The sequence below is a fragment of the Anser brachyrhynchus genome (genome assembly GCF_964034855.1).
Source record: "Anser brachyrhynchus genome assembly, chromosome: 3".
In the NCBI taxonomy this organism is placed as follows: Eukaryota; Metazoa; Chordata; class Aves; order Anseriformes; family Anatidae; genus Anser; species Anser brachyrhynchus.
In genome coordinates, this window is record NC_137696.1 from 63,883,425 (window position 1) to 63,907,679 (window position 24,255).

At 45.5% G+C, this 24,255-nt stretch overlaps 1 protein-coding gene and 1 long non-coding RNA gene across 4 annotated transcripts in view; one reads left to right on the plus strand and one right to left on the minus strand.

The window, feature by feature from the left end:
• Positions 1-8,704, plus strand: part of LOC308193080 — a 24,075-nt gene extending 15,371 nt beyond the window's left edge. The window contains exon 5 of the long non-coding RNA XR_013949362.1: positions 448-8,704. This is a non-coding gene — a long non-coding RNA (uncharacterized lncRNA). The remainder of the gene's footprint in view (positions 1-447) is intronic.
• TNFAIP3 (TNF alpha induced protein 3) lies at positions 8,439-23,919 on the minus strand. 3 transcript variants are annotated; one of them, XM_080587304.1, is made up of 9 exons: positions 23,750-23,919; positions 20,319-20,631; positions 16,406-16,596; positions 16,039-16,186; positions 15,662-15,832; positions 14,764-14,944; positions 12,477-13,402; positions 10,914-11,146; positions 8,439-10,166 (listed from the first exon to the last, which is right to left on the minus strand). In XM_080587304.1, the coding sequence occupies exons 2-9, from the start codon at positions 20,614-20,616 to the stop codon at positions 9,885-9,887; spliced, it is 2,430 nt and encodes an 809-aa protein (XP_080443430.1). In that variant the 5' UTR covers positions 20,617-20,631; positions 23,750-23,919; the 3' UTR covers positions 8,439-9,884. The 3 variants fall into 3 exon arrangements, with proteins under 3 accessions (XP_080443430.1, XP_080443429.1, XP_080443431.1); XM_080587303.1 differs by lacking the exon at positions 23,750-23,919 and adding an exon at positions 23,405-23,685; XM_080587305.1 differs by lacking the exon at positions 23,750-23,919 and adding an exon at positions 22,758-23,352.
• Between the last annotated feature and the right edge of the window lie 336 nt (positions 23,920-24,255).

The following is a 24,255-nucleotide window of genomic DNA, read 5'->3' on the forward strand; positions in this document are numbered from 1 at the left end:
CAAATAGATACATGGAAGATGTGAGAGGTTACTTCCCCCAGCTATGCAAGGCATTTAAATGCCTAAGAGCTGTTGATTTCAGGAGGCATTAATTGGCATATATTTTAATGATTTCTGTGGTTTGCCCATCATCAAAATCTGAGTAGTCAGTAGGCTACAAAGTAAAAGGTAATCTGTGCATTGCCCTGATTTTCTAACTTTCTTCGAGAGGAAACATCACCTTAGAAATAGTGTGTGGGATACATCTCATCAAATGTGTCACCTTTACAGTGTAAACATCTACATCTGAACTAGTCATCAGGATGCTACTTATAGTCAAGGGAGAGAAGGACAAGTAAGTTGAATTCCACTCTGGGTGCCTGCGCCACAAAAGCAGAATGCCAAAGTGCAGCTTACACCAGCTGTGGTCATCCACTTACCCTTGCCTCTCATATTTGCTATCCTGAGATTCACCGGAAAAAATTACGAAGTGTATCCAGGGGATTTCCACGCAGTCCTTGATGCTATCTTTAGAGTGCTCTAATGCAGTTTCAGAATAAAGAACTTGTTTGTACTTTTTCTTGTGTCTACTTGTCTCTGCTTCACCCAGCTCAAAACAAGAGAGTTTATAGATTAAACACTTACTGGTTCCACAAAGTTATCAGCTCCTGTTTTTGCTGTCCTCTCTGATGTCCTGCAATTATTTCCCAGTTATTATAGGCTTTGATGGTTTAATTTTATATACAGATGATATTTTCCTCATTGCAGTATTAAAACAGATTTATTCAACCATTTATAAATTAACATGTATTTTCAAATAGCTTGTTTCTTTTAAACTCTGCAAAAAATGTCATGATCAATATGATTTAGTTACACCTCCCCTAGCACTGAAAATATTTAGTTGAAATAACCTGAAACACAACAGAAAGATCATGCCAATAAAAAGAGTTTAGGAATAATTCCTGTTCTGACAGCTATGCAACAGATGTTACTATTACAGGCTGAAACTTCAATGTAGAGAATAAAAAAAAAAAAAAAGAGAGAGAGAGAGATGAAACCTACCTATATTTTCTATATTTGGTGGGGTTTGATGAAAGCTTAATTCAAAATTATTTCCAAATAGGAGGCGTTGATAACTCAAAAAAGATAAAAAGATAAACATTATGAAATATAGAAGGTAAGCCCTTTGCAGAACTTGGCCGGACTTCTGCATTTCTACAGATGTAGCCATCTGCAAGATGAAGAAGACAAGCACAAAGAGGAGCATTAGGGGCTGGACATTTTCAACAAGCTGCACTTGGAATCCTCAACTTCTCCAAAGACCACGGAGCAGAGGAATGTGTTCTCCCCAGAAACTGACCCAGGAGCACCCCGGTCTACTGTGAGGGTGGGGGAACAGCGAGACAGAAGCCATCAGAGGACAGAGGGAAACCACAGGTACCTTGGGGAGTTGAAGCTGGAAATGCTGTGCCACCTACAGCACGTGTAGACACTTCTATAAATGCACGCATAGCTGTGCAGTGGAAAGTATCATGAAGCTCTGCACAATAAAGATCAGCTTGTTCTTGGTCACAGCTGCTGGTGGGTTGCTATTCCGGGAGAGGAAAGCCAGCTTGGATGAAAGAACGTGTGACAGTGAGGTAACTCAACATGGCGGGGGACGTGGCTGTTGTAGTCGACTTATAACGTGCAGACACATGGAAAACTAAAACCCTGAGGAGAACTGAGTGCACAGTGTAGCCCAGTGTGGACATCTGACTTAGCCCCTGTGCAGGGAAGAGGAGCAAAGCTCAAAGTCTGAAGTAATGGCAAACCGAACTGAAAGTTGGTTAATTCAATAGTGAAACTCCAATAATATGAAATTCTGCCTTAATAGGTCTTCCCTGCTGAGTGCCTAAAAGAAAGCGTGAGAGGAGGAAAATTCTGGTGATGAATACATTAAGTTTGACATTCACGTAGACTCGGGTATGGCTGAGCCTGATGGGCCCGAGCAACCTGCCTGGTTTGAGTAATGCATTTTGAACTTACATGGTGCACACTACTGGTATGACTCAAACGCACAGGAGCGCTGGCAAGCACCGGAGGCTTTCCTGCCTCCAAGCACCTAACCCAGCACCAGCCTTGGAAGAGAACAGCTCTGCCAGGGGTCACCATTCATTGCTCTATCACCACCACCCAAACTTCCCTTTTTTAAAAAAAGTCTCTGGAAACGATGACTTTTTTTCTTTTAGGCAAATGTAGGCTGGTCTAGACATGCACGTGATCATGAAAAAGCCATGTAACAACATCTCTTTCTGCTAGGCTGTGCATTAATAATACGTAAATGAAAAATAATGTGATCTCCTTCCTCAAGTAGAAATTAGTTTTGTCCTCATTGCAGGTAGTACGTTACCGGCTGAATAAGCTGTAAGCTATCATGCTGAAACATCAGTCTGGCTACTTCCCTTGCTCTTTAAGTGGTTGTGCATTAAGGACCACAGAAAAGGCTGAGATGTTTTATTCCCATTAAACTGTAACAAGTAACCGGTGCAAGGTGTGCCAATATTTAAAAGAGGACTTAACAATAAGGTGTGCTTAGTTAGGTGTATCTTTGTGGCACGTGGATTGCAACAGCAGCAATTTAATATATATTTATTTATTTATTATTACTCCAGAACATGTAAAAGTAAGTAAGAGACTATTTTTATAAATAGCCTGGCTAAATTCCCATCCTACTAATCCTACAGAATATCTGGAGTAAAGTCGCTGAAGTCAGTCCAGTTCTCAAAGGTTTACACCAGTATAAATGTTATCAGAGGTGGAAGTAAAATGTTTTCCAGGCATCACTTCAGTGCTCTTCACACTCTTCTGTTATGAATGTCAGACAAGAGGAAATGAAATGACTCCTGCAGTCATTAACTTTAGCAAGTGGGAATTCTGACTGTGTGATCTCAGGCTACATAGCACTTAATGCCATGGACAAATTTGGTCCCCCAGTAATCAACAGCGCACCTCAGGGTGATAGAAGCATTTGTTTAAAAGTGCAAAACACTGCATAGCGCTGCCTTTCTTGGAGCAGATCCCCAGCTCACTAGCTTTGCTTTACATTGTAAATGAGAAGGGAATTTTGACCCCTTCTTGTGACATGCTACTGAACAGTGGCTTTTTAATTTTTTAAAAAATTTTAGTAGCCACTGTTTTGGGAATTGGACTAACTCACAACATGCACTCAATATTAGATCATATGAATCCCTTGAAATGAAGCCATAATGAGAGAACAAAACCTAAGCCCCCTTCCTCCCCCCCCCCCCCCCATGGTAATTCACCAGGGGAAATCTGACTTCCTGCCCAACACGTATATGTACTAGGGCTTAACCAAAAAAAAAAAAAAGGGAGGGGGGTCGAGGGGAGGAGAAAAAAACCCGAATCAATAACAAAAAGAATCATTGCTGTCAGAGGTCAGGGGGTGGTGGGAGGGGGGAGAGATTACGTACATGGTATTTGGTTTAGTGAGGCTGAGGCTGGAGGAGGGGGTAGTCTGGATAACATGCCGTAGGCTGTCTTTCAATATTAGACACAGGGAGTTTTTGAAAATTAACATTAGTACAAAAAGAAGTCATCATAAAACTCCCAGGCAAAATTACCTGCTCTTATTTCAGGTTTCTGTTTGACAAACATTAAAGACTTTTTTTTTTTTTTTTTAATTTATATATATAAAGGCTTTTTTTCAGTGATCATTTATCTCGACAACTCGAGATGCCACCACACCGGGTTCACTAGGTTGCCTGCAGCAGCGCTCAGTGGGACAGGGCTGCGACAGCCCTTTGTCAGGGGTCCTGCGCTGCCCGGCAGGCCGAGGGGGATGGTGATGGAGGACTGACACAGCTCCTGGTGGGGGTCAGTGGCCACAGGGCCACCACAGGAGGACCACCCGGCCCCGAATGGCTCAGCTTGGCCTGTTGTGGCTTGGCTTGGCCTGGCTTGCCTCAACCTGGCTCGGTTCAGCCTCTCCACTCACACAGGAGCAAGGCAGGCCTGTGAGGGACTAGAGTGTTGGTCTCAATGTAACAGCCAGATGAATAACCCCTGTGAGAGCAGTCTTCTCCAAAATAACTATGGATGGCCAAGGAAAGGGGAGTTAACGAAGTAGCAGCTCAGTTAAGCCACTTCCAAGCATTTTGTCTTTCCTCATGTGCAGCTAGGACCGCCCTTCTGAAACAGGGAAGGGTTCGTGCCACCAGTATTTACCACCAGTGTGGTAGAAAGCATCAGTGCAGGGATTACCGAACAAGCTTAGGTTAGCACACTGAGTCTGCTCCCATCAGCAACAGGTTTGCTACGCTGCTCGTTAAATACGGGCAGCTGAGAAACTGAGCACCTGGATGTAAAGACACCTGTACCGCTAACTCCTTATTTTAAGGGGCCTCACCCTTTTGAAATAAACTAAAATGGTAACTGCTCACTGTTGTGGTTTTATATTTTGGTGCTGTACATATTATACTATTGTGTCCTACTCAAGTATGCTGGATAAAAATTATGCAATTGGTGCTCCCACATGACTCTCACCTAGACAAAACTTGCATCGTATCACCGTGCTTAACTATGTGTTTTACAAAGATTGAATGCACAAGCATTTTTACTTTTCTTCAGTAACGTAGACTACTTCCTTTACATAGGAACTTGAAAGTCCCGGTTGTGCCTGTTTGGAAGAGGAGCCAAAGCTCCCAGGTGAGAAGGACAACTTATAGTGTCCAGAGAGCTTGTGTCTCTGGGGACTTTTTTTCTGCGTGTATCCTAATCACTGAACTGCCTTCTCTCTTGTTCCTGTCACTGTCAGTGTAAAGGCCATAGCTCCCAGTTATGGATGATTTAACTGATTTTGACAGAAAAAAAGTTGCCAAACTACAGCTCCAGATAAAGTCACTGATATTTAGCTGAAGAGCCATGTAGCTGCATTTGCAACATCAGTAACACAAGGTAACCCCTAATTGATCGGGTGATGCGTGAGAAATTGTTGCAAATGTTTAATTTTAGGCACCAAAAACATATCAGTTTCACAGTGATCCATAATCCAAAAACTTCGGAAACTACTACTACTACAGGAAAAAAAACAACAGATGTGTATTCATTTCTGTTGAGCACCTGCCATTTCTTGCTCCCAGCAGAAATGACAGCAGTTCCCAAGAATCAGAGTCTCCTTTAAGCAAAGCATTTCTAATTTACAACCAAAGCGTCTGAGCAGAACCAAATATTAGGGACACTGACCCAAGCTACGGGTGCAGGGCCATGGCAGCCTCAGACCACTTCAACCCACTGGTACCTGATGCCTAGGCCAGGGGCCTTCCCCACAGCAGTTTGGATATAGCCACCCTCCCTCCTCAGCTGGTAGGAGACTTCAATGGCAGGGTTGTGGCCAGAAAAGGGCCTCAGCTGGCCTCTCACTCTTCAGGTCCCCAGGCTGATGGCTATGTCACTAGTACACTATTTCTGCTCCAAAGGGTGTAGGACTAGGACCAGGTTTTGTGAAAAAAGTTTGTTGTTGTTGTTTTGTTTTGTTTTGTTTTTTTCCCTCTTTGAAGTAACTTTAGACACTTCCAAGGAATGGGGTGGTACAGTTCAGGACAGTTTGCAGCACGTGCAGGAACACCAGGATGAGACAGCTGGCAAAAGAGTAACCACTTGTGACTCCATCAAGCACATAAAAAGCAGATATGAGACCACTCCTACATTTACAGTAACTCAAATAAATGTTTTTCATTTCCATTTATTACATTCGTAATTGCTCCACGCCGCCTGCGGGTCAGCTGGCAGCTGTACACTAAGTTGCATGGCAAGCAACTGCTGACGGGCTAATCGAATAACTCATTCTGACTTAAATAACCGGAACTGTTCTCTTCTGCTCTGCAGGCTGAGCTGGAGTCTGTACAGGATGGAGATGAATCCAACCAAGAGCAGGAGGAAAGGATGGGTACTTGGCTCACAGGCTGTCAATATGATGTCTTAAGCTTCTGTGTGAAGGTGGAGCATCACAGCTGGCATTGAGTGGAGCAACAGGACCTTTCTGTTCTTGCTTTACCTGAAAAGCCCACCATGCTAGGTCCTGCCTGAGGCTCCTGGAATACATCAAGTCAGAGATCTAAGAGTGCAAATGTTTTCATCTAAATGATGACATGCTGTTTCGTGCTCCCATCCCTGCCCATATGGCCATTACTTTATGGCACAACATAGGCTTGCCCAGCAGAGCACTGAAGTATCAGAAGATAAATGTATAAAAATTTAGTAACTGCCTTCTTCTTTGCTGTGTCATGTTACGTATTAATACAGACGTTATATCCCTGAGAAGTCTAGAAACACAGATAATATTCAGGTCCATCAGGAAGAATTACTGAAAACATCTAAAAGTATCCTTTCCATAAACAAAATGAATATGTAAGCACATCTGGCACAGCAATCCTTTACTGCACCATATTATAAAGTACTCCAGAGCAATGAAAGTAGTTAAGCCAATTGTTTCATATTAGTTTTAACTTTATGCTCAGAAAACAATCTATGAACTATTTGCATCTCAGCAAAGAAACTTCCATAAGTGGTCACAAAAAAGGGAGAATCCAAATAAAAGTTCTCTCTTGCAGAACAGGAAGGAAAAAAATACTTGAACTTGAGGAGGTGTCTGGCTGGGCAGACAGAAGAAAGAATCAGAGGGCCAAAATCCCCTAAAGCCATTAGGGAAATACCAGAATATTAAAAAAAAAAAAAAAAAGAAAAAAGAAAAAAAAAGGCACCATTAGCTTTAATGTTCCCACACAAGTCAGTCACAAGAGACAGGCTGGGCACTCATTTACATACAAGCTTCAGAATGAGACAAGCCTCATGTGACTTCAAAGTTATGAGTAATGGGCCCAGAAAGCAGCAGAAAAAAACAGTGGGATTAGGGGCATTTCAGCTGAAACCCTTCCTCTGTGCAGAAGTGGCAGCCAGCAGCAAGCGGAGTTAACCTACCTCCCCCTCCCCACTGCTTCCTCCCCTGAGGGTGTCGTGGTGGAGGCTCTGCCTCTTCAGGGAGCAGGGGCTGACGGCTGCCTCGGCTGGATGCTGGGAGCTGCCCTCACCTCGGTGAGCCTCACTGCAGGCATCCCTGCCAGGCCTTGCTTGCTCTTTCAGCACCAAGGTTTCTGCATGGTGTGGGAGTCTGGTGAATCAGGCAGGCATGCAAGTTGCATGAGTTGTGAAGAAAGGGGAAGGAGGGAACGGATAAACACAATTTGAAAAAGAAGAATATGCTCTAAAGATTGGGTTGGTAGGTCCAACACGCTCTGCTCTGAGGAGCAGGTTTACTTCTAGCTTGTCTGCTCTGAAATGATGGGACGCACCAGTTCAGAGGGAGGTGGGCTGAACTGTAAAAAAGCACTGTGTACGAAGGTGGACAGGAACCCAGGAACATGGTCTAGAGAGCTGTAGAAATTACAAGCACTGGCTGACCCATTGCAAAAGTACTCAGGAATGTAACACCTCTGTGGTTTCAACTGGGAAAGCACTGAAGCTTGTGTTGAAACGTGCTCCTGAACAAACAGAAAGGATGACAGGGTTAACCAGGACAGAGAGCAACTGACCAGGAGAGGGGGAAGCAGGCAGGGTCACCTCTTAGGAAAGGGGCCCCTGTCCTGACAACACCAGGCAGCTTGCAGCTCTTATTTTTCTTTAAGATCACGGGCAACATGTAGAAGTCACAGTGGTGTAACGGTATTGCCTGTCCAGAGAGAGGTCTGAAAAATCCTTATGCCATGCTGAGGGAGTGTTACAACCCAGAAAGCCCCTGGCAGGGTGGCTGGGTTCAGACGAATTTGTGATAAGAAAACACCACTTTCAAGTACCGTTCAGCCAAGCAGTCAGCACCTTGTTTTTCAGGAGTGACCAAGCAAGCCAGATGCCAAGACCAGAAGGCAAGGGGCTTCCCTGCTGCTCATGGTGAGAGGAGGTGGTTAGGCTGGCCTGGGCCTTTGACCCCTGCAAGCATGCGGGTCACTGGGTGGTAGTGATGGCCACGAAAGTGGCTCTCAATCATTGTCAGCTGGGAACCCATGGCATAACTGGTAGATGAATGAAGAAAGCAGTCAAATCAGCCTGGCTTAGCATCCCTCACAGCCTGGTCTGGCCCCATCCTTACTCTGCCACACTCCGCTCTTGGGACTGAAGACTGAGCACCCACCCCCAGGAGCCAAGTCCTGATGCACAGTGACTGCATGCGTGTCCCACAAGGTACCAAGAGCTCTTCCTGAGAGGACACTGAAGTTGGGAGACACTAAGTGGAGACACACAACAAGTCATCACCTCAAAGCGCTTGGTTACATGACCTGAACCAGGGCGCATCAGTGATGTGACGAATCACATCCTGTGTGTGGTCCTGGACAGAAATCCTTTTGTCAGTGGGTGGCCCATGCTCAACTGTGCTCCTTCTCATCAATACAAAATACTGAATTCAATCCTTCAATAATTTATTTCTTTATATCAGAGAATGTTTTTCAGTCATAGATTTAAGTTTGCAAAGTTCAACACAGGAGTAAATATATGTAAAAAAAATCCTAGATGTGCAAATTTCAAGTTGCATTGTTTGAAATAATATAAATATTTTAATAAAACTTATGTTCACATTAATGTTCACAAAATATATAAAATTTAACAGAAATAAGTCAAGAGTTATTTTAACTTTCTTTTTTAGAAACCTTTTTTTTTTTTTAATAACTAGAAAAGATTCTAAACTTGAGAAGCAAATTAGAAGAGGTACCACCTCTAAAACAGTAGCAGCAAAACAGATGCTGAAAACTTAAGAAGTATTAAAGGAGAGGAGAGAAGCAGGTATCAGGCACAACAGTATAGGTGAGTTTGCTAAGGTACTGCAGAATGAGAAGTAAATGCATGAACTCCAGGAGTGAAATCTTGATCCTGAAGTACCTTATTACCAAGCTCCAAGCTGTAAGCATGATAACAGAATCACATTAAGGATAACAGAAGTGAGAGATTGGGAGTGGGAGGTATGAACAGCAGCATATGTATTTCTGACAATTATAATTGAAGAGAAGAAAGCTACTTTGGCTTCAGAACTGAAGCCTAAGATGAAGGGTTTCAGGGGGTTTTCAATATGTTGAAGGCAATGAGAGGGGAATTGCAGGGTTCGGTTTTCCCATCACATAGTTTTAAAAGGTGCTTCTGTAATCATGTTATCTTTCCAGCTATCTTCAGCTTTGGGAAAGGATCTAAATGGTGGTTAAGTGTATTGAAGGAGCAGACCACTACTGGTCTTGTTCAAGAGTGCAGTTTAGTTTGCCAAGGGCTCTGCAAACCCAGAACCACTCACTGTTACTACCCTAAATGCCTGCAGGAGCTCTAGCCTTGTTGAGCTCTGCAAGAACACAAGCAAGGAAACCAAAGCAAGTTTCTTCAGAGACCCTCTGTTTCAACTGCAAGTTGCATCAGCCTGTCCTGGAGGACCTCTCTCAAGAAAGACTTGCCTCTGACCAATATACGTCAACGCAGAGTTCCCACACCTCCAACAGTAGTTGTGGTTTCTTGTCTGGGAGCAGGGGAGGTATTGAGAAAGAGGCAGAAGCAGGAAGCTCTTTAGACTCAAATGCTTCAAACTTCCTACTGGGAACTCCAAGAATTAAATACAGCACGACAGGAGCTTATTCATGAAAGACAGCTCTGTGCAGAAAGCAACCAGCCCTTCTCAGCAGTCCTTGTATGCAGTGTTTAGAGGAATTAAATACTTATTCCCAAGAACAGGAATAAACAGAACAAGAGCAGACAGCTTATGTTCCCCCCCCCAACCTCCCACTCCCAGGACTGATAAGTGTTTTGGACATAGCACCATCTCAGTTAAGGAAGTAGCTGGCACCTCGTTCTTGTTCTTCACCAACTCTTCCTTTCCACTAGCCGTAGATCTGTTTGAACTGGTAGCATTCATTGCAGTAACCATTGCACTTGGTATTGCCATAGTGGTCACAAGCAGGGGCTCGGCAGCGCTGCTTCGGGGTCTCATCTGCAGCTGGCTCCCTGGGACTCCCCAGCTGCGCAATCTGGCCGCGGCGCTGGCACTCCTGGCACAGCTCCTCACTTCTGCACGCCAGGTTGTTCCGACACGAAGCCACAGCACACTGTCTCTTCTGGCTAGTCAGTGCCGCTCGCTGTAAATCTCTGCGCTGTCCTGTTCTCTAGAAACATGTTAAAAACATTGTCAGTTATGCTGGCAACACGCGTGGCATTTCCATTTATTTTCAACTGTGCTAATGTGTTGTATATGTAACCACCAGGGGCTGTTAGTAAACACAGACAGCACACCGATGCAAACAGTGCAAGGGCTTTGGGACACTGCTTTGCAGAGCAGACAACTCAAATTGAAGCTAGTGGTCTTTTTAGCTCCTAGGAAAACGCATTTCTTCTGAAGGGTACGATACCAAGAGCTGAGTTGTGCTTTACCAAAGATCATCATAAATACTGTCGTTTCTTAGAAAAAAAGATTTTTTTATCTTTGGTAAAACTCAATTCTAGAGCCAGAACAAATCAAATGAAAACACCTGGAATAGAAAATCTGTAATGTGCTCAATGAAAAAAGCAACGTGAAGCAGACTAAATTTCTTGATGCTGCTGCATAGCCCTGTAGGTAAGAACTAAACTCTCCAGCTAGCAAAACAACTGTTGGTCCAATTGCTTCCAGTGAAATTGCTGGTGAAATTCCAGTCAGGTAAAGCTGAACACAGCCATGCTTAACCTAAACTGAGAACAACCTCAATGGGTGCTGCTCAGTTGTAGGGGGTGGAAATCATGAGATATCTTGCACTTGTCTTCCCATGACACTTAGAAAAATCTAATTTTGCTGCATCCTGTTACATGCTTTGAGTTATTCTCAGGGGAGAATAAACATGCTAAACAAGAGGAAGATTTTCAAAGTTCATACTTACTTCGGGCTGTCTCACTAGCTGTTCTTCTGTCCTTCTGGCTTCCTGAAATCGCTGGCTCTGGGCTTTAATGAAACAGTTCTGGCAGTAGCCTTCCAGCATGGTGCTACCCAGGGTGCCACAGTTGCGCTGCTGGCAGGACATGTTTTTGTGGAAGGCTGCAGCAGAGCTCCCTTGCTGACCAGCTGCTGAGGAATTCCTCTGAGATCTCCTCTGATGGCGTAGTAAAGCACTGTCTGTAATGCAAAGTAAGGACAGGAGGAGTTTGAATAAGCCCAACAGACCGGATGACCCAAGGCTACTAAGAAAAGCTCTTCATCTTACAAAGAAAAAAAAAAACTACTAGCCTCAAGCATGGAGTTTGGACAACCCAGAGATCCCCCAGTCAATGCACTTTCCTTCAGTTTACGTAAATAAGAGGGCTAATACAGACTGATTGTTACATCAGAAACTGCTCCAACAGCTGATTTGCTGAACTTGCTCTCAGCACAGAAACTGGATTCCACTGAAATCAAGGGGGAATTTCACCACTGGTTTCAGAGTATTGCCTGTGATACATCCCAACTCTTCCTTTCCTTTCACCCTCCCCTGTTACAATCACATTGGGTAACAGAACAGAGCTAAATGGGTTAACATGCCCTACACTTATTAATCTCACAAGGCAATCTTATATATTCCACATTCGCAAGGAAAACATTTTTCCTTGTGACCAACACTGCAAAATAAGCTTTTGCAAGCTTTTCAAGCTTTTATACAAGCTCATAATTTGAAAGTACATGAGAAGGGCAGTATCGGCATGTCAGCAACAAAAGAAGTGAGCATTATTCCTCTTACACGTGCCTTCTGCCCTCTGCACCCAAGGACACTGACTGTGTAATCAACCAGAAGCATGAAGTTGAAGATTTCAAGACATGATTTATCAACAATTACTTTTTTTATGGGCTTGACATGTGCACGTGTGTACTTGGTACTACCAAGAAAGATTTCAAGGTACATTATAATAATATACTTGTATGTTACTACAAAATACTTATTCCGTATTATCTTGCACACACGTTGTGTTTGCACATTATCTACAGGCAAATTTTGCTTGCTTTATTTATTGAAGTGACTTCAGAGTGTTATACCAGTTTTATCTTCAAATTCACACCAGGCTTTTTAAGCTTGCCTTAAAGCTTTGCCTTACAAACACAACTGGTTTTCAGTAGCATCAATACAATACCACTTCCCTCACCAATTCCTACAGCTTCTCTAGTTATTATGAAGTTTAATTGGGAGAAAATTCATAGCAAAACATTATTGCAGTTGAAAGGCATTAAATGTGACTCTTCATTGACTAAGTTTTGCTTCCATGAAAGCCAATGGGAAGCTTTGCAACAGATTTCACAGAAGTCCCACACGTTACTGTATGCCTCTTTCTGGGATAATAATGGCAAAAAAGCATGTTTTCCTCATGCTGCTACTTGTGCTCCACACTGTTTCTGTCAACCCCTGTTTTTTTTAGGGCACAGTGTGTGCTGAACTTCAGTTTCACAATCTGCACCACATCTGACAGAGCTCACTTACCATGGTTTTCCCTGTACTCAAAGAAACACAGCGTGCAAAAGCCCTCATTCTGAGGGGTTCCAAAGAACTTGCAGCCAGGTTTCCTGCAGAGGTTACTTCCCCTCTTCTCCTCCGGACCGTGTGGGGCATGAGGCAGTGGTGCCAGCGGTGGCTCCTCACAGTTGTTGTTGGGAGCCTGATGGCAAGAATGCTGAAGGAGGCTCGGTGACATCTGGGATGGGTCAGATGTAGATCTCTGGTGGCACGTGGGCAGAAAACCAGGGCCGCCATTCGAGGAGCGCTCTGTAGTCCTTTTGAAACAAGTGCTGCATATGCCATTAAAGGTCCTGTTGGCCTTCTGAAGGCACACGTTACACGTGGCATAGTCTACGTGTCTCTGGTCATCCAAATTGTTACAAGGAGCGCGCTGTCTGGAATTGTAGCAGCGTTCGCAAAGTCCGTTGTGTTGCACGTTCAAGGTGAAGGGACAGTCTGGAGTCCTGCATTTCATGGCAGTGGTTTCACTGTAGAGGAAGAGGCTTGGAGCAGTTGGAGGTGCGGAGCGAGGCCCTGCTACAGACTCTGCAGACATCCATCCCCCAGGTTCACAAACTTCACCGCGGGAGGAGCCTGATCCAGCTACTTTTAGTTTCTCAGGTGCTGCTTTAGAGGTCTGCTTTCTTCCTTTGCTTCCCTGCGACCTCCGCTCAAAGCACTCATGGCAGTAGGGCTGAGTGTTCACAGACATATAGAAAGGGCAGTTCGGAGTTTCACATTTCACCTGTAAGAGGGAGAGCTGTGAAAAAGACAGTTCCTGTCTGGTCTTGGAGCAGGGCTCTCTTCTAGCAGGCTCAGCATTCTCCTGCCATTTCTTGTACTCATGCTGCACCAGTTGAAAGTAATCCTCCACAAGGTTTATTTCTTTGGGTAGGTTGCCTTCATCCAACCTGACAAACAAACAAAAAAAAATTATCACCGGTTGAAAAGGGCAGATGGTAGGGGGTGGAGACAAATACAAGCCACGTGGGGAGGAAATGTAGATTTAATACACATCCATATTACTCAGCTAGAAGATCCAGGATGTTAACTGTTGCTGTAAATGGAAATAATTTTAAAAGCAGGTGTTCAGTGATGTCAAATGGAGACTTTCACATCTAAAGAAATGGTCTTACACAGTGCTAAACACAGAAGTATTCTTGGAAGGATTTTCAAGGTAAGGGTTTACTGTCTATGAAAGATGTATGCAGGAAGGCTACAGAAAATCTCTCAGAAATAAAAAGCAAAATCCCCCAAATTCTGAATTCCTCTGAAGACCAATGCTCAGCTGAGCTTAGAGTGTTTGACCACCCTCTTCACAGCCCATGCTCAGAACAAACCTTTGCTCCTGTGGAATTGTATCATGAAATACTGAGTCATTGTGAAATCTGCTCCCTTTTTTTGCTCTATGGGGTCTGCATCTACCAGTCAAATTCTTTAAACAAACTAGGTGGCTTCAATTCAGTTGAAGCAATGCTAGAACCCATCACAGAATCCCTACGTGACCCTGACCGCAGGGAAAACCCCACATCACAGCTTATCGTGCAATAGCTCAGAGGATGAGGAGCCAGCACTGCTGGTAATACTCGAGAACCCATTGTGGCAGTGGCACTCGACAGCATAGAGATGTCGCCGTGGGCTGTAATGGGAGAAGTGACAGGGGATAGGGGGAGTCACAGAGGGATGGGCAGGCATTGCTGCCAGCAGTCCCCAAATTAGAGAAGCTGGTGAGTGCAACCAGCTGCTCCACACGTTGCTGACTGCTAACTGCCAGGGGGACAAGGGCAGGTGCCAGCTCCTCCACTGGCCACAGCTTCCTGTCTGCTGCGACGCTGCAAGAACGCACCCTTTCAAGGCATTTGTATGTTGAGCATACTGCCAAGTACTTGTCTGCCTAGTGCAGACAAAATTACACCACTGCACTTTATGCAATTTACCCTTCAATGAAGTGCAGGACTTCTGCCTAACTAGTTCCTGGTTTTAACTACTTCTCAGCCACTCCCTGAGTAACGTAAAAGTCACTGAAACTAGTCTGTTGGCTTTACTCTTCTAAAATATGAGGCTCATGCTGCTAAATCTGAAGACTTTGAGACCGGTTCAAGCACATATCACTTAAAACCACGTGAACGGTAACACCAATATTTTATACTGCAGAGGGCAAACACGCACTATCATGGAAGGAAAGAAACAGGGAAGGGGCACACACACAGGCTGGTGTGGCTTCTACCACCACCTTAAACAACGTAACTAAGGAAACAGGAATGACACTCACTTTGCAGCGTTAATTAGATGAGTTGTACCATGATCCCAGCCTTGCACTGGAATTTCTATGACTATCAAGTAGTCCTTTAGCAGCTGCTCTTTATCCCTCTCCTCCACATCTGTCAGAAAGTGCACGCTCAAATCCTCGAATCTGCCTCGTTCGCTGGTGACCAGAGGGACAGCCCGGATTTCTGTGTGGAAACACAATGGGTTAGCACAGATACTTTACCTGACAGGAATAACCACAAGATGCAACACAATGGAGATGTCAACACTGCTGCTGAAATTTGGAGAGACAAGAGACTGGCTGCCAAGACCAACTGGTTTCCGAACAGTGCGATTAAGAGAGGATGCAGACACATCTGTCCCACACATCTAGTCCCATCCTACTGGGATTTTTAACATCCCCATAGCAATTGCCTTCTCCCTGGGGGAAGTATCATAGAGCTTAGTTTATTACACCTTTTCATAAGATGATGCCCTAACCTGAATCTAGAGAACTGTTATCCATTTGGATGAGATACATGCTTTGCCATTTTTAATGTATCTCACTACCCCTGCTAGGCAGCTGCACACAGCTGTGAGACCATGTCCTTTGAAGCTTCTTTTATGCTGGTACATGGAAAGGAGGCCAGCACACAGCGAAGCAGAGGACACCCTTTGATCCCAGCCTGGAAGCAGGTGAGCTGTACTCCACTTTCAGCTGGCATTTTAAAGACAATTTTTAGTTTCTATTCAGATTTACACACACAGCTGTTTCTGCTTACATTTTAAGAACATATTCCAAAGAAATCTTTTGCATTAACTTTTAAAATGCAAATATTAGCCAAATTATATTTTAAATGCTGTATCAGCATAAAAGTATTGAAGAGGCTATGCAAATACTAGACGAAGTACTTGAAAAATACCTGGCCCACTGTCCTTCAGGGTCACTAGAGGTGTAAAATGCATATTGTCATAGCCAAGCACAATCGGATATCTGTAGCATTCTTCAGCTGGCCAAAGGAGTGGCAGGTAAACACCGCCAACGTTCAGAGGCGCAAAACTGGAGCCTGATTCTAAACTTCTCACCACTTTATCTGCACAAGGAAGAAAAAAAATCTGTTAAGCACAAATATGTATGTGCTATAGGTAACAGAAAAACACTCTGGGTGTTTAAAACAATTGCTGAAACTCCTAGTTCTGAAATACATCTACCTGAAAACAACAATTAGCAAAATCAGATCACTAATTCAGCACAGACTAAGGTAATCCTTCACACGAGATGACTTGCTGGGCAACTCACCTGCAAGGACAATGATTGGTCTTCTGAGGATGTTAGCAAGGATGAAGATGTGGATTTCTTCCAGTGCGTTGTAAGGAAGCCTGTTTCGAGCCCCAGATGTTTCTGGAGAGGTCATTTCAATGAGGTATTCCCACTCTTCCTCCCAGTTCTGAGGAAAGAAACATCCATCAGCAATGGTTTAAAGACACGGAGGTCAGGAACCAACTGCAGCACTCAAAATACTCATGTTTTCCCATTTCCTCCAAAGAAAGAATATTTCCTCTCTCCACAAACAGTGGGATCCGTGAAGCCAAAGAATCAAAGAAAATCAGCAAGGCAACACCGAGAAGCATTCAGGAAACTGCACAATTCCCTCAGGCCGCCTTACCCGGGTGTCATAGCGGAGTCCCGTCTCTACAAACTCCTGGGACTTAATAGCCTCCCGCTGCCAGCGCAGCTTGAAGTTCCGCGTATCAATCTCCCTGAGGGCGCTAAACAATGTTTTTCTCAAGACGAGGTCAATATCTTCAATACCCCACATGTACTGTGATGCAGCGTGCATGAGGCAATTTCCATCACCTGAAGAGAAAAGAGCACAGGTTTTAAATGGCTACTTAAATAAAACCCCACCAACAAGTAGGATGTGGAATTAATTACGCAGCACATACACATATTCCACGTGCACTTTTCATTAAGCCTCTGCCAGAGGGCTTTTCACAGGAAGATGGCAGCTGCGAGTGCTCTGCTCAGGGGAAGAAAGCAAGTTGTCCCCTCTCTACTTCTTGTCCCTGCACTGGCTGGCTGCACTCAGCAGCGGTGGGAAACCTGCCCCTTATCTATCTTACTTAACTGCTCCTTGTTCATCTTACTAACTAGGACTGATCTCATGAACTAGATTTTGGGGTTGCCTGCAGATGTCAAGCAGTTGCGACGGCTTTTAAACACAACCAAGTCATCTTAAAAGTTCAAAAGAATGTGTAAATCTCCCTCACCAGTGTTTAAACAAATGTACACCTGATGGCAGAGGGCTGAGAAAATGGAAAACACAAAGAATATCCTATAGTAACACCTCCCCTGACGAGCACTGCATAGGAAGGCTTGGCATTTGTCTGTGCATGGAGGAATTATAATGAATTATAACGACCTATTCTTCCCTTTCTGTAGCTATTTCATTTATGTAAAGCAATTGTAGGAACACCTCTTGCCTTCCTCTCAGAACTGATAGCTGTATGTATGCTGTGCTGTTGAAAATTTCATGTAGAGATTCGCTTTTCTAAAGCACAAAATTAAAATTAGCTAAATGAAAAACGTAATCATTTGCCTTTCATTTAGACAACGACTTCCATTGAAGGAGTCCTCTTTACATGTAGGAAGAAAAGCAGAGTTCTGCAATTTCACAGGGAAGGAACTGAGAATCTGAGTAGTTAATAAACTTAATTGAAAGGCGTGACAAAGTATTTGTATGGCTCTGTTTCAAATTCTACCTCTATCCACCCTCTTCAGAAGCCTTTTTGAAAGGGAAATAGCAAGAACCATTACTGTCATGTCCTCAGATTCAAAACTAGGCCTGGTGTTTAGTACAATGGTAAACAGATTCACTGAAAGTTAAGAAACCATATTAATTTCCTTGGAAGAGAGGACATCAACCATGATAAAACTGCTAGATTTTTTTGGGCAGGGGAGAGAGGAAAAAGAAAAAAAAAAAAAGACCCCAAACTTAAAACCATGCATCAGGCTACATGCATTATGAGCTCAAGTAAATCATTTGTGAACACTTTGCTATTTTTTCTGTGAAACTGCTCAGAAAAACCTACAACAGACACCAGATCCTGAATAAGTATCATTTGAAACATACTTAACATTTTATAAATTGTTATGGTCTCGCTGCATATCAGGTTCCTACCACTGACTTCTGGTTTCTGAATGGCATCTTGCAAAGCTTACTTAACGTCTGCAGACTGCGTACTCGAGCTCAAAAAAATCAGGGAAGAGCATATAATATTGAAAACCTGACTGGGTTTCCTTCTGAACAAGAGAGATGACATATTAATCCCATTAAAATTTTCCCTTTGCAAAATCTAGAGCAAAGATAAGATTTTTTTTTTTTTCTTCTTTCAGAGCTGACTTTCAGTTCTTTATTGAGAAGCAGCGCCCAAAATTCCTTACGCAGCACTTGGAATTCCCCAGCGCTGTTTGACTAGCAGTTGAGCAACAGTTGTACTTTTTGTTCTGCTGCGCGCACGGCTGCACAGCGAAGCCTCCCTCGGACTTTCCCGGGGGGTGTGGTTGGGCGAGCTGGAATGAATGCCTATTCATTATACAAGTGAAATCGCTACAGCCAATAGATGATGGAATTTTAAATTAATTTTTTTTTTTAAGTTTCAATTTTTATACCTCCTACCGTCTGCTTTCTATCCACCATTCACATGCCTGCAAGTAAACGCGCAGTGATTCTTTTTGTAAGGAGAGAAATTACACCATCAACTCATGTACATATTAGGTAAAATATACATTAAATGATCCTGTAAAGATCACTTGGCTTTGAACAGTATGAACAACTAAAGCCTTCATTAAAAAAAAAGTAGATTTTTCTGAAGAAAGCCCATCTTTGAAGGAACTAGTATTCCTCCCACATCTGTGGGTTAAGCAGTCAAATGCTTTTAAAATTTTCTTCATGCCATGTGGGAGAAAAAAAAAAAATCACCATAGTTTTTCCACTCATTTGAATAACATAATTTTCTGGTCTAGTACACGGCTTCTCCAGGCTCCCGTCAACCATCCTCTCCTTCAGCCCAGCCTGCCTCCTGCAGAGCTGCAGCTACTTTGCATAAACCACGGGTTCCCAAAGCCACTCCTCCTGCGCAAGCACTTGATGACCTTGCAGCACCTTACAGCACCAGACGGAAGCCAAGTGCAATGCACTGGCTGCACGGGCAGTGGGGGATCACAAGCTAACCCCTTTTGCTTTGCCATCCCTAATATTTCAGCATCCTGTATACTGGTACACCTACTCACGGATAGGACCCAGGTCCATAAATTGTCCCCAGTTATAACACTGGTCTAGGGTCACAACACAAGGCACCAGACCCTGTTCACTGAATATTGCGTTAGCAGCAGTAAGGGCCTCTCCAGGCAGCACTGATCCCTGCAGAACTCCTATTAACATCAGATGCGGGATTCCAAAGCCTGCACCGTGGGCATAAATTACATACACTGTCCATTTTCATAGTAGGCCTGTTAGAGTGCATCTCTTGCAGTGAAGTTTTGAAGACACAACACTTGGAGTGATGTTACCCTCCTGGTACCTGCCAAGTACTGCCTGCCCGACCTGAAACTCTCGTCCTCTGGAAGTTCAAGGTTACCCAGTCTTCACGGACAGACTAATTACAACCATGGGAATTTCATGCAAGAGCAGAGGCTGCCCACAAAAGCCCACCATAAGGTCAGTGCCTCAATTACAGTAACAGAGATGTACATTTGGATCAGGCTCTTTAAGGTCACAGCAGCTGCATCTGCATGGTGGTTGTTTTCATGGGTTTTGTAAAATACAATTGTGTGCAAACAGGAAAGAAAAGACTGTGGTCTAGGAAGACAAGGACAATGTACATATAAACAGAGAGGAAAATAAGCTTCCTAAGAGCATAATGTACAGACTTGAACTAGGCTGAAGGTCCACCACACCCAGTTTTTCTATAACCAGTGTCATCTGCTCCTTGAGCAAAGAATATATATTTCCCATAATCTTGATGTCCTCAGTGTCCCAGTCTACTTTCCCATTTGGGGCATGCTATGCTGTAGGGAATCCTGAGTCTAAGCTTGGAGTTGCATGACCGTAAGTCATAGCCATTACCAAATCTTTCCTGCACTGAACGTGAAATGCCCAGCAATTCTCACAGTCATGTGCAAAGTTTTCCTGCTTGACAACACGGGCTCTTGCGTCCCGCTAAGAAATCGCTGCACTATCGCTATTTCATTTATAGCGCCTGACACAATACACATAAAGTAATGCTAACATGAGTTTCACTGACCAACACTGATCCTTAAAATAAGAGGGCATCGCACACTTTCTTGCCACACAAAGGCGGCTGCCCTGGCCAAGAGAAGAATGACTGCCAAGCCCCGAGGGAAGGCAAGAGCTCGCAGAGCCCACCAGGCAGCCAAGCCCACCACCAGTGAGATCAGCTTGCCAGGGGCAGCGTGCTCCCACGGGCACCGATATTACAGCTGGGTCATCACCAAACCTTGCCTGCCAGTCACAACTGGCACTTCGACACGAGCGCAAAGACCTGCTCACAACTTACCATTAGTCTTCAAAGGCACAAGTCTCCTGACTTCCATGCACCAGTTCAGCTTCCTCTGGCGCTCCAGTGAAGTCTGGGTGGCCTGGTCAGTCAGCGCCTTCTGAAGTGTTTCCCGAAACTGAGGGCAAAACTGGCACATTCTGAACATTTCTATGGTGTATCTGTGCATAGTCCTGAAGTGGTGAATTATTCCATTGGGGGGTTTGACCAGATCTTCAGGTGTTCTCTCTCTAATCTTCACAGCTTTCAACATATTGCTCTGATATAAAGCCTGAGGAAGGACATGTTGGCCAGCCATGTTCCCAGACAAAATCTGAAACAAAAAAGAAAAGGATTCTCTTATTGACATGTTAGTGTCCTTGCACTGCAGTGCCATCACTTCTGCAGAGACTGAGGATGACCTTCCAGGGGCGGGATTCTGGTTGGTTTTTTGCCCCAAAAGTACACAGAATGGACACAGTCCACCAAGGCTTACATAGCTGATCATTTTCAAAGTTCACATCCATCATTCTGTCCGCATTACTCAGATATAGCCACTGAACAGCTTGTTTCACTCATTTACTGTGATCACTTACTGAAATATTGAGAAGAATTTATTCATAATGAAGGAAATTACATCATTGTTCAAACAAAGGCATTTAAATGAAAGCAAGGATAAAAAAAGGCAAGATCAAGGGAAGGGAAAATTATCTTGGAAACTTGACTAATTGATAACAGCACAGTAATGCCATATGAACCTGCTGAACTTTCAGCACGTTCCAAGCTCTTGTTTTGATGACATGCCAAAAAAAGCAGGTAATGACCATTTCAGCTTTCTGCAGCCCGTGCATACTGAGAAGTGATGCTTGGGATAGTACAAAGAACCTGCATAATTAATTACACGTGTGCTAGTCCCATACTTACAGAAGCTGAAGATGGTAAATAAGGTATTAGTAGCAGAGCAAGTACTCAAGGACAGACTTATGTTACTCTTCTTGAGGCTCCTTATGTTTTGTGAGCAGTGGAGCTGCTGCACAGAGGTGCTTGTGCAGCGTGTGGGGGTGCAAAGAGCAGTGCCAGTATTACTCACCCCTAAGTCAACAGAGCTGAAAAAGCATTTCCACTTGGCTCAAAAACCCCAATATTTTTCCACAGTGGGACAAGTAATGTTTACTGCCCTGCATCCCTTTCTTCAGTATCTCCGGCCTCATGGGTTACAGCAGGAAGAACAAAAAAACCCCATAACCTCAAACTATCTACAGCCTGAAACGCTTATTCAGAGCACCCTAACGTTGCGGCTAGCTACAGCCAAACAGAGGGACCACATTCACACACCTCTCCAGACTCCTGTGCGTTACAGCAGCTAATGCTATGAACAGCTATTTTTACAGGGAGAGACTCTCCATGCTGTCCAGGTAGATTACTTCTGTGTCTACAAACAAAGCGAAGTTTCTAAGTTTCAAAGTTTTCAAAGTTTCAGAAAAATAAAGGTTTGCAGACATCACGTTTAGAATTCAGCTGGTCACATTAGAAGAGAATACCACTGTAATTATGAATTTAGCGACAAATACCAAGTCATAGGCATATATCAAGACCATGCCCAGCACAAGGAGCAACTGAAAACCAAACTGTGCAACTACTGGGATGTTTCCTAACAGTGGCAGGAGTCTGGAGGGCCAGAGAAAGAAAGGAGGACTGCAATCTGAGGGCCTGACCACCAGCCTGTGGGGACAGAAGACCCGACTTGCACAGAAGGGCTTCAGCAGGTCCTTCCATACAGGGGACGAGCGAGAACATCCAGCTCCAGCCGCCCTTCCGGAGGCTGGGAAGGGCTCTCAGGGTGAGGGACCTCCAGCTCCCGCTGCCAAGAGCTGCCTCCTGCAGCCTGGCCAAGAGCCAGCTGGCCGAGACAGCCGGTGGACATCCTGTCAAACCCGAAATAGAGGCAGGTGATACACGAGACAGCGCAGTCCTCTCTGCCCAACCAGGGCAATGTCATTCACGCCGTATTATTTCCTCTGCTTGTGGCAGTGCACTAGGAACAGTGCTCAGAGCTGTCAGCTCTTGCAACACGTGGGAACGCTTTCCTTTCTCTAATAAAGATGGTATATTATAAATGTTTTCCCTAAGAATATACAACCTTACAATAGAAACAACATGTTTTCTCATCCCCCACAGTTTTATACATACCACTCACATAATCCTACGTTTAAATGTACGGATGATTTAAGAAATATATAAACAACCACCTATTAATCTGCTTCATGATCACAGCTCTACTTTGCTCGGCGACGAGCAGAATATCGAATCCCTTCGTTACGTAAGTAGAGTCATTGAGTCAATAGGTTGATTTTTTTTTTTTTAACCCAAATAAAGACTTATCACATGATTAAGCACTACTGACATGGCCCCTTGAAATGGTTATTTCCAGCTTTAAGCAACAGAAAGCACTGAGCTTACAGGAGCATTCACTGGAACCGTACTACTCGATGCTCTGTTCTGCAGGTACGTTTTCCCCTCCGCGCACGGAAAATACTACGACATTTACAGCCACCAAACATCGATCAAGGCAGAAGCCGAACAACGCTGGTTTTAGAAAGCGGTGACGAAACAAAAGCAGCTCAGCAGCCCCGTAAGCCGGTGATTCAGCGAGCAGCAAACTCAGCTCCAGCTGTGCGGGTTTGTGCTGGGCGCTGCTCTAAGCCTTCCACACAGGAGCTCGCAGGAAAACAAAACGCTGCGGGCTGGCTAGGCAGCTGTCTCACGCCGCGTATAGCTTCCCTGTTCATCCCCCCAGGGATGCCTGGGGTCAGGCTATTTCTGTCCCCTGCCCTCTGCCCGAAATGGCCGTGCCGTGCCGGCTCGCCCGGGGCTCGGCGCCCCCCCAGCCCCTCCTGCCCCCAGCCGCGGCCGGGAGCCGCTCCGGCAGGGCTCCGCGCCCCGCTCCGCCGCTCCCGCCGGCCCCGAGCCATCAACAGAGGGCACAATTTCCTCGCCCGGCAAAGGGCTGCCGACAGCCGCCCCGGAGAGCCGAGGCGCGGCCTCCCTCCGGCCGCCGCTCGCCGGGAAGCCGCGGCCGCCTCCCCGCCCGGCGGGGCAGCGCTCACCTCCGTGCCGCCGGGCTCCTCCGGGAGGTCCTGCCCCTGCGTCCTGCTCAGCAGCCGGGCCGCGGCGGGGGGACGCAGCCGAGCCCCGCAGCCATCCACGCCCGCGGAGCCCGCGGGGCCGTGCCGGCAGCGGGCCCGGGGTGCCCTGGCCGCTCCGCCGCCTCCGCCGCCCCCTCCCCGCCGGAGCTGCTGCCGCCGCCGCTGCCTCCGCCGCGGAATGAAGGGCTGAGCCCAGCCTCTTGTTTTTTTTTCCCCTTTCTGTTTCAGCGACCGGGCGAAAGAAAAAAAAAAAAAAAAAAGCACAACACAACACACACCAAGAAAAAAAAAAAAAAAAAACCCCACCGGGGATTTCCACCGTCAGCGCTTGGGACTTTCCGACATGTGACAACCGCAGCGCCGCCGGCCCCCGGCAGCCGCCGCCAGGGGCCGCCGCAGCGCCCCGTGCCTCCGGAGCCCTGCGGAGCCCTGCGGAGCCCGTCCTCGGCCCGGTGCCCCCGGCCCGGCCCGCCCGGGGGCTGCGGCAGCGGGGCGGCTCCTGCCCGTGCGAGGGGAGCCGGGGCCGTGCCCGGCCCGCAGCCTGCCCCCCGGTTGTGTCTCCCCCTCTCGGCCGGGCGGGCACAGGCCCCGTGGGCTCACCCGAGCACGGGGAAGCCTCCGTGCCCCCCTGCTGGATGGTGGCCCTGCCAGGCTGTCCCGTTTGGTGCTGTTCCTCTAAGCCCTCCCCCAAACTCAAGCCCTTACGCTTTCTCTGAGGCTACCTGTACTCCACCATTTGGGCTTTGTATGTCAGTAACCGCTGCTGACTTTATTTCTGTTAATTAGGGGTTACGCTCTTGATACATAATCAC

What these genes read in the sequence shown, in the direction of transcription:
- TNFAIP3 (XM_080587304.1), bottom strand. Translation starts at nt 20,616, where the DNA reads ATGGCTGGCCAACATGTCCTTCCTCAGGCTTTATATCAGAGCAATATG. An exon ending in ACCAATCATTGTCCTTGCAG is followed by an intron (nt 15,833 to 16,038) that starts GTGAGTTGCCCA and finishes TTCCTTGTGCAG; the next exon opens with ATAAAGTGGTGAGAAGTTTA. An exon ending in AGCTAGTGAGACAGCCCGAA is followed by an intron (nt 10,167 to 10,913) that starts GTAAGTATGAAC and finishes ACATGTTTCTAG; the next exon opens with AGAACAGGACAGCGCAGAGA.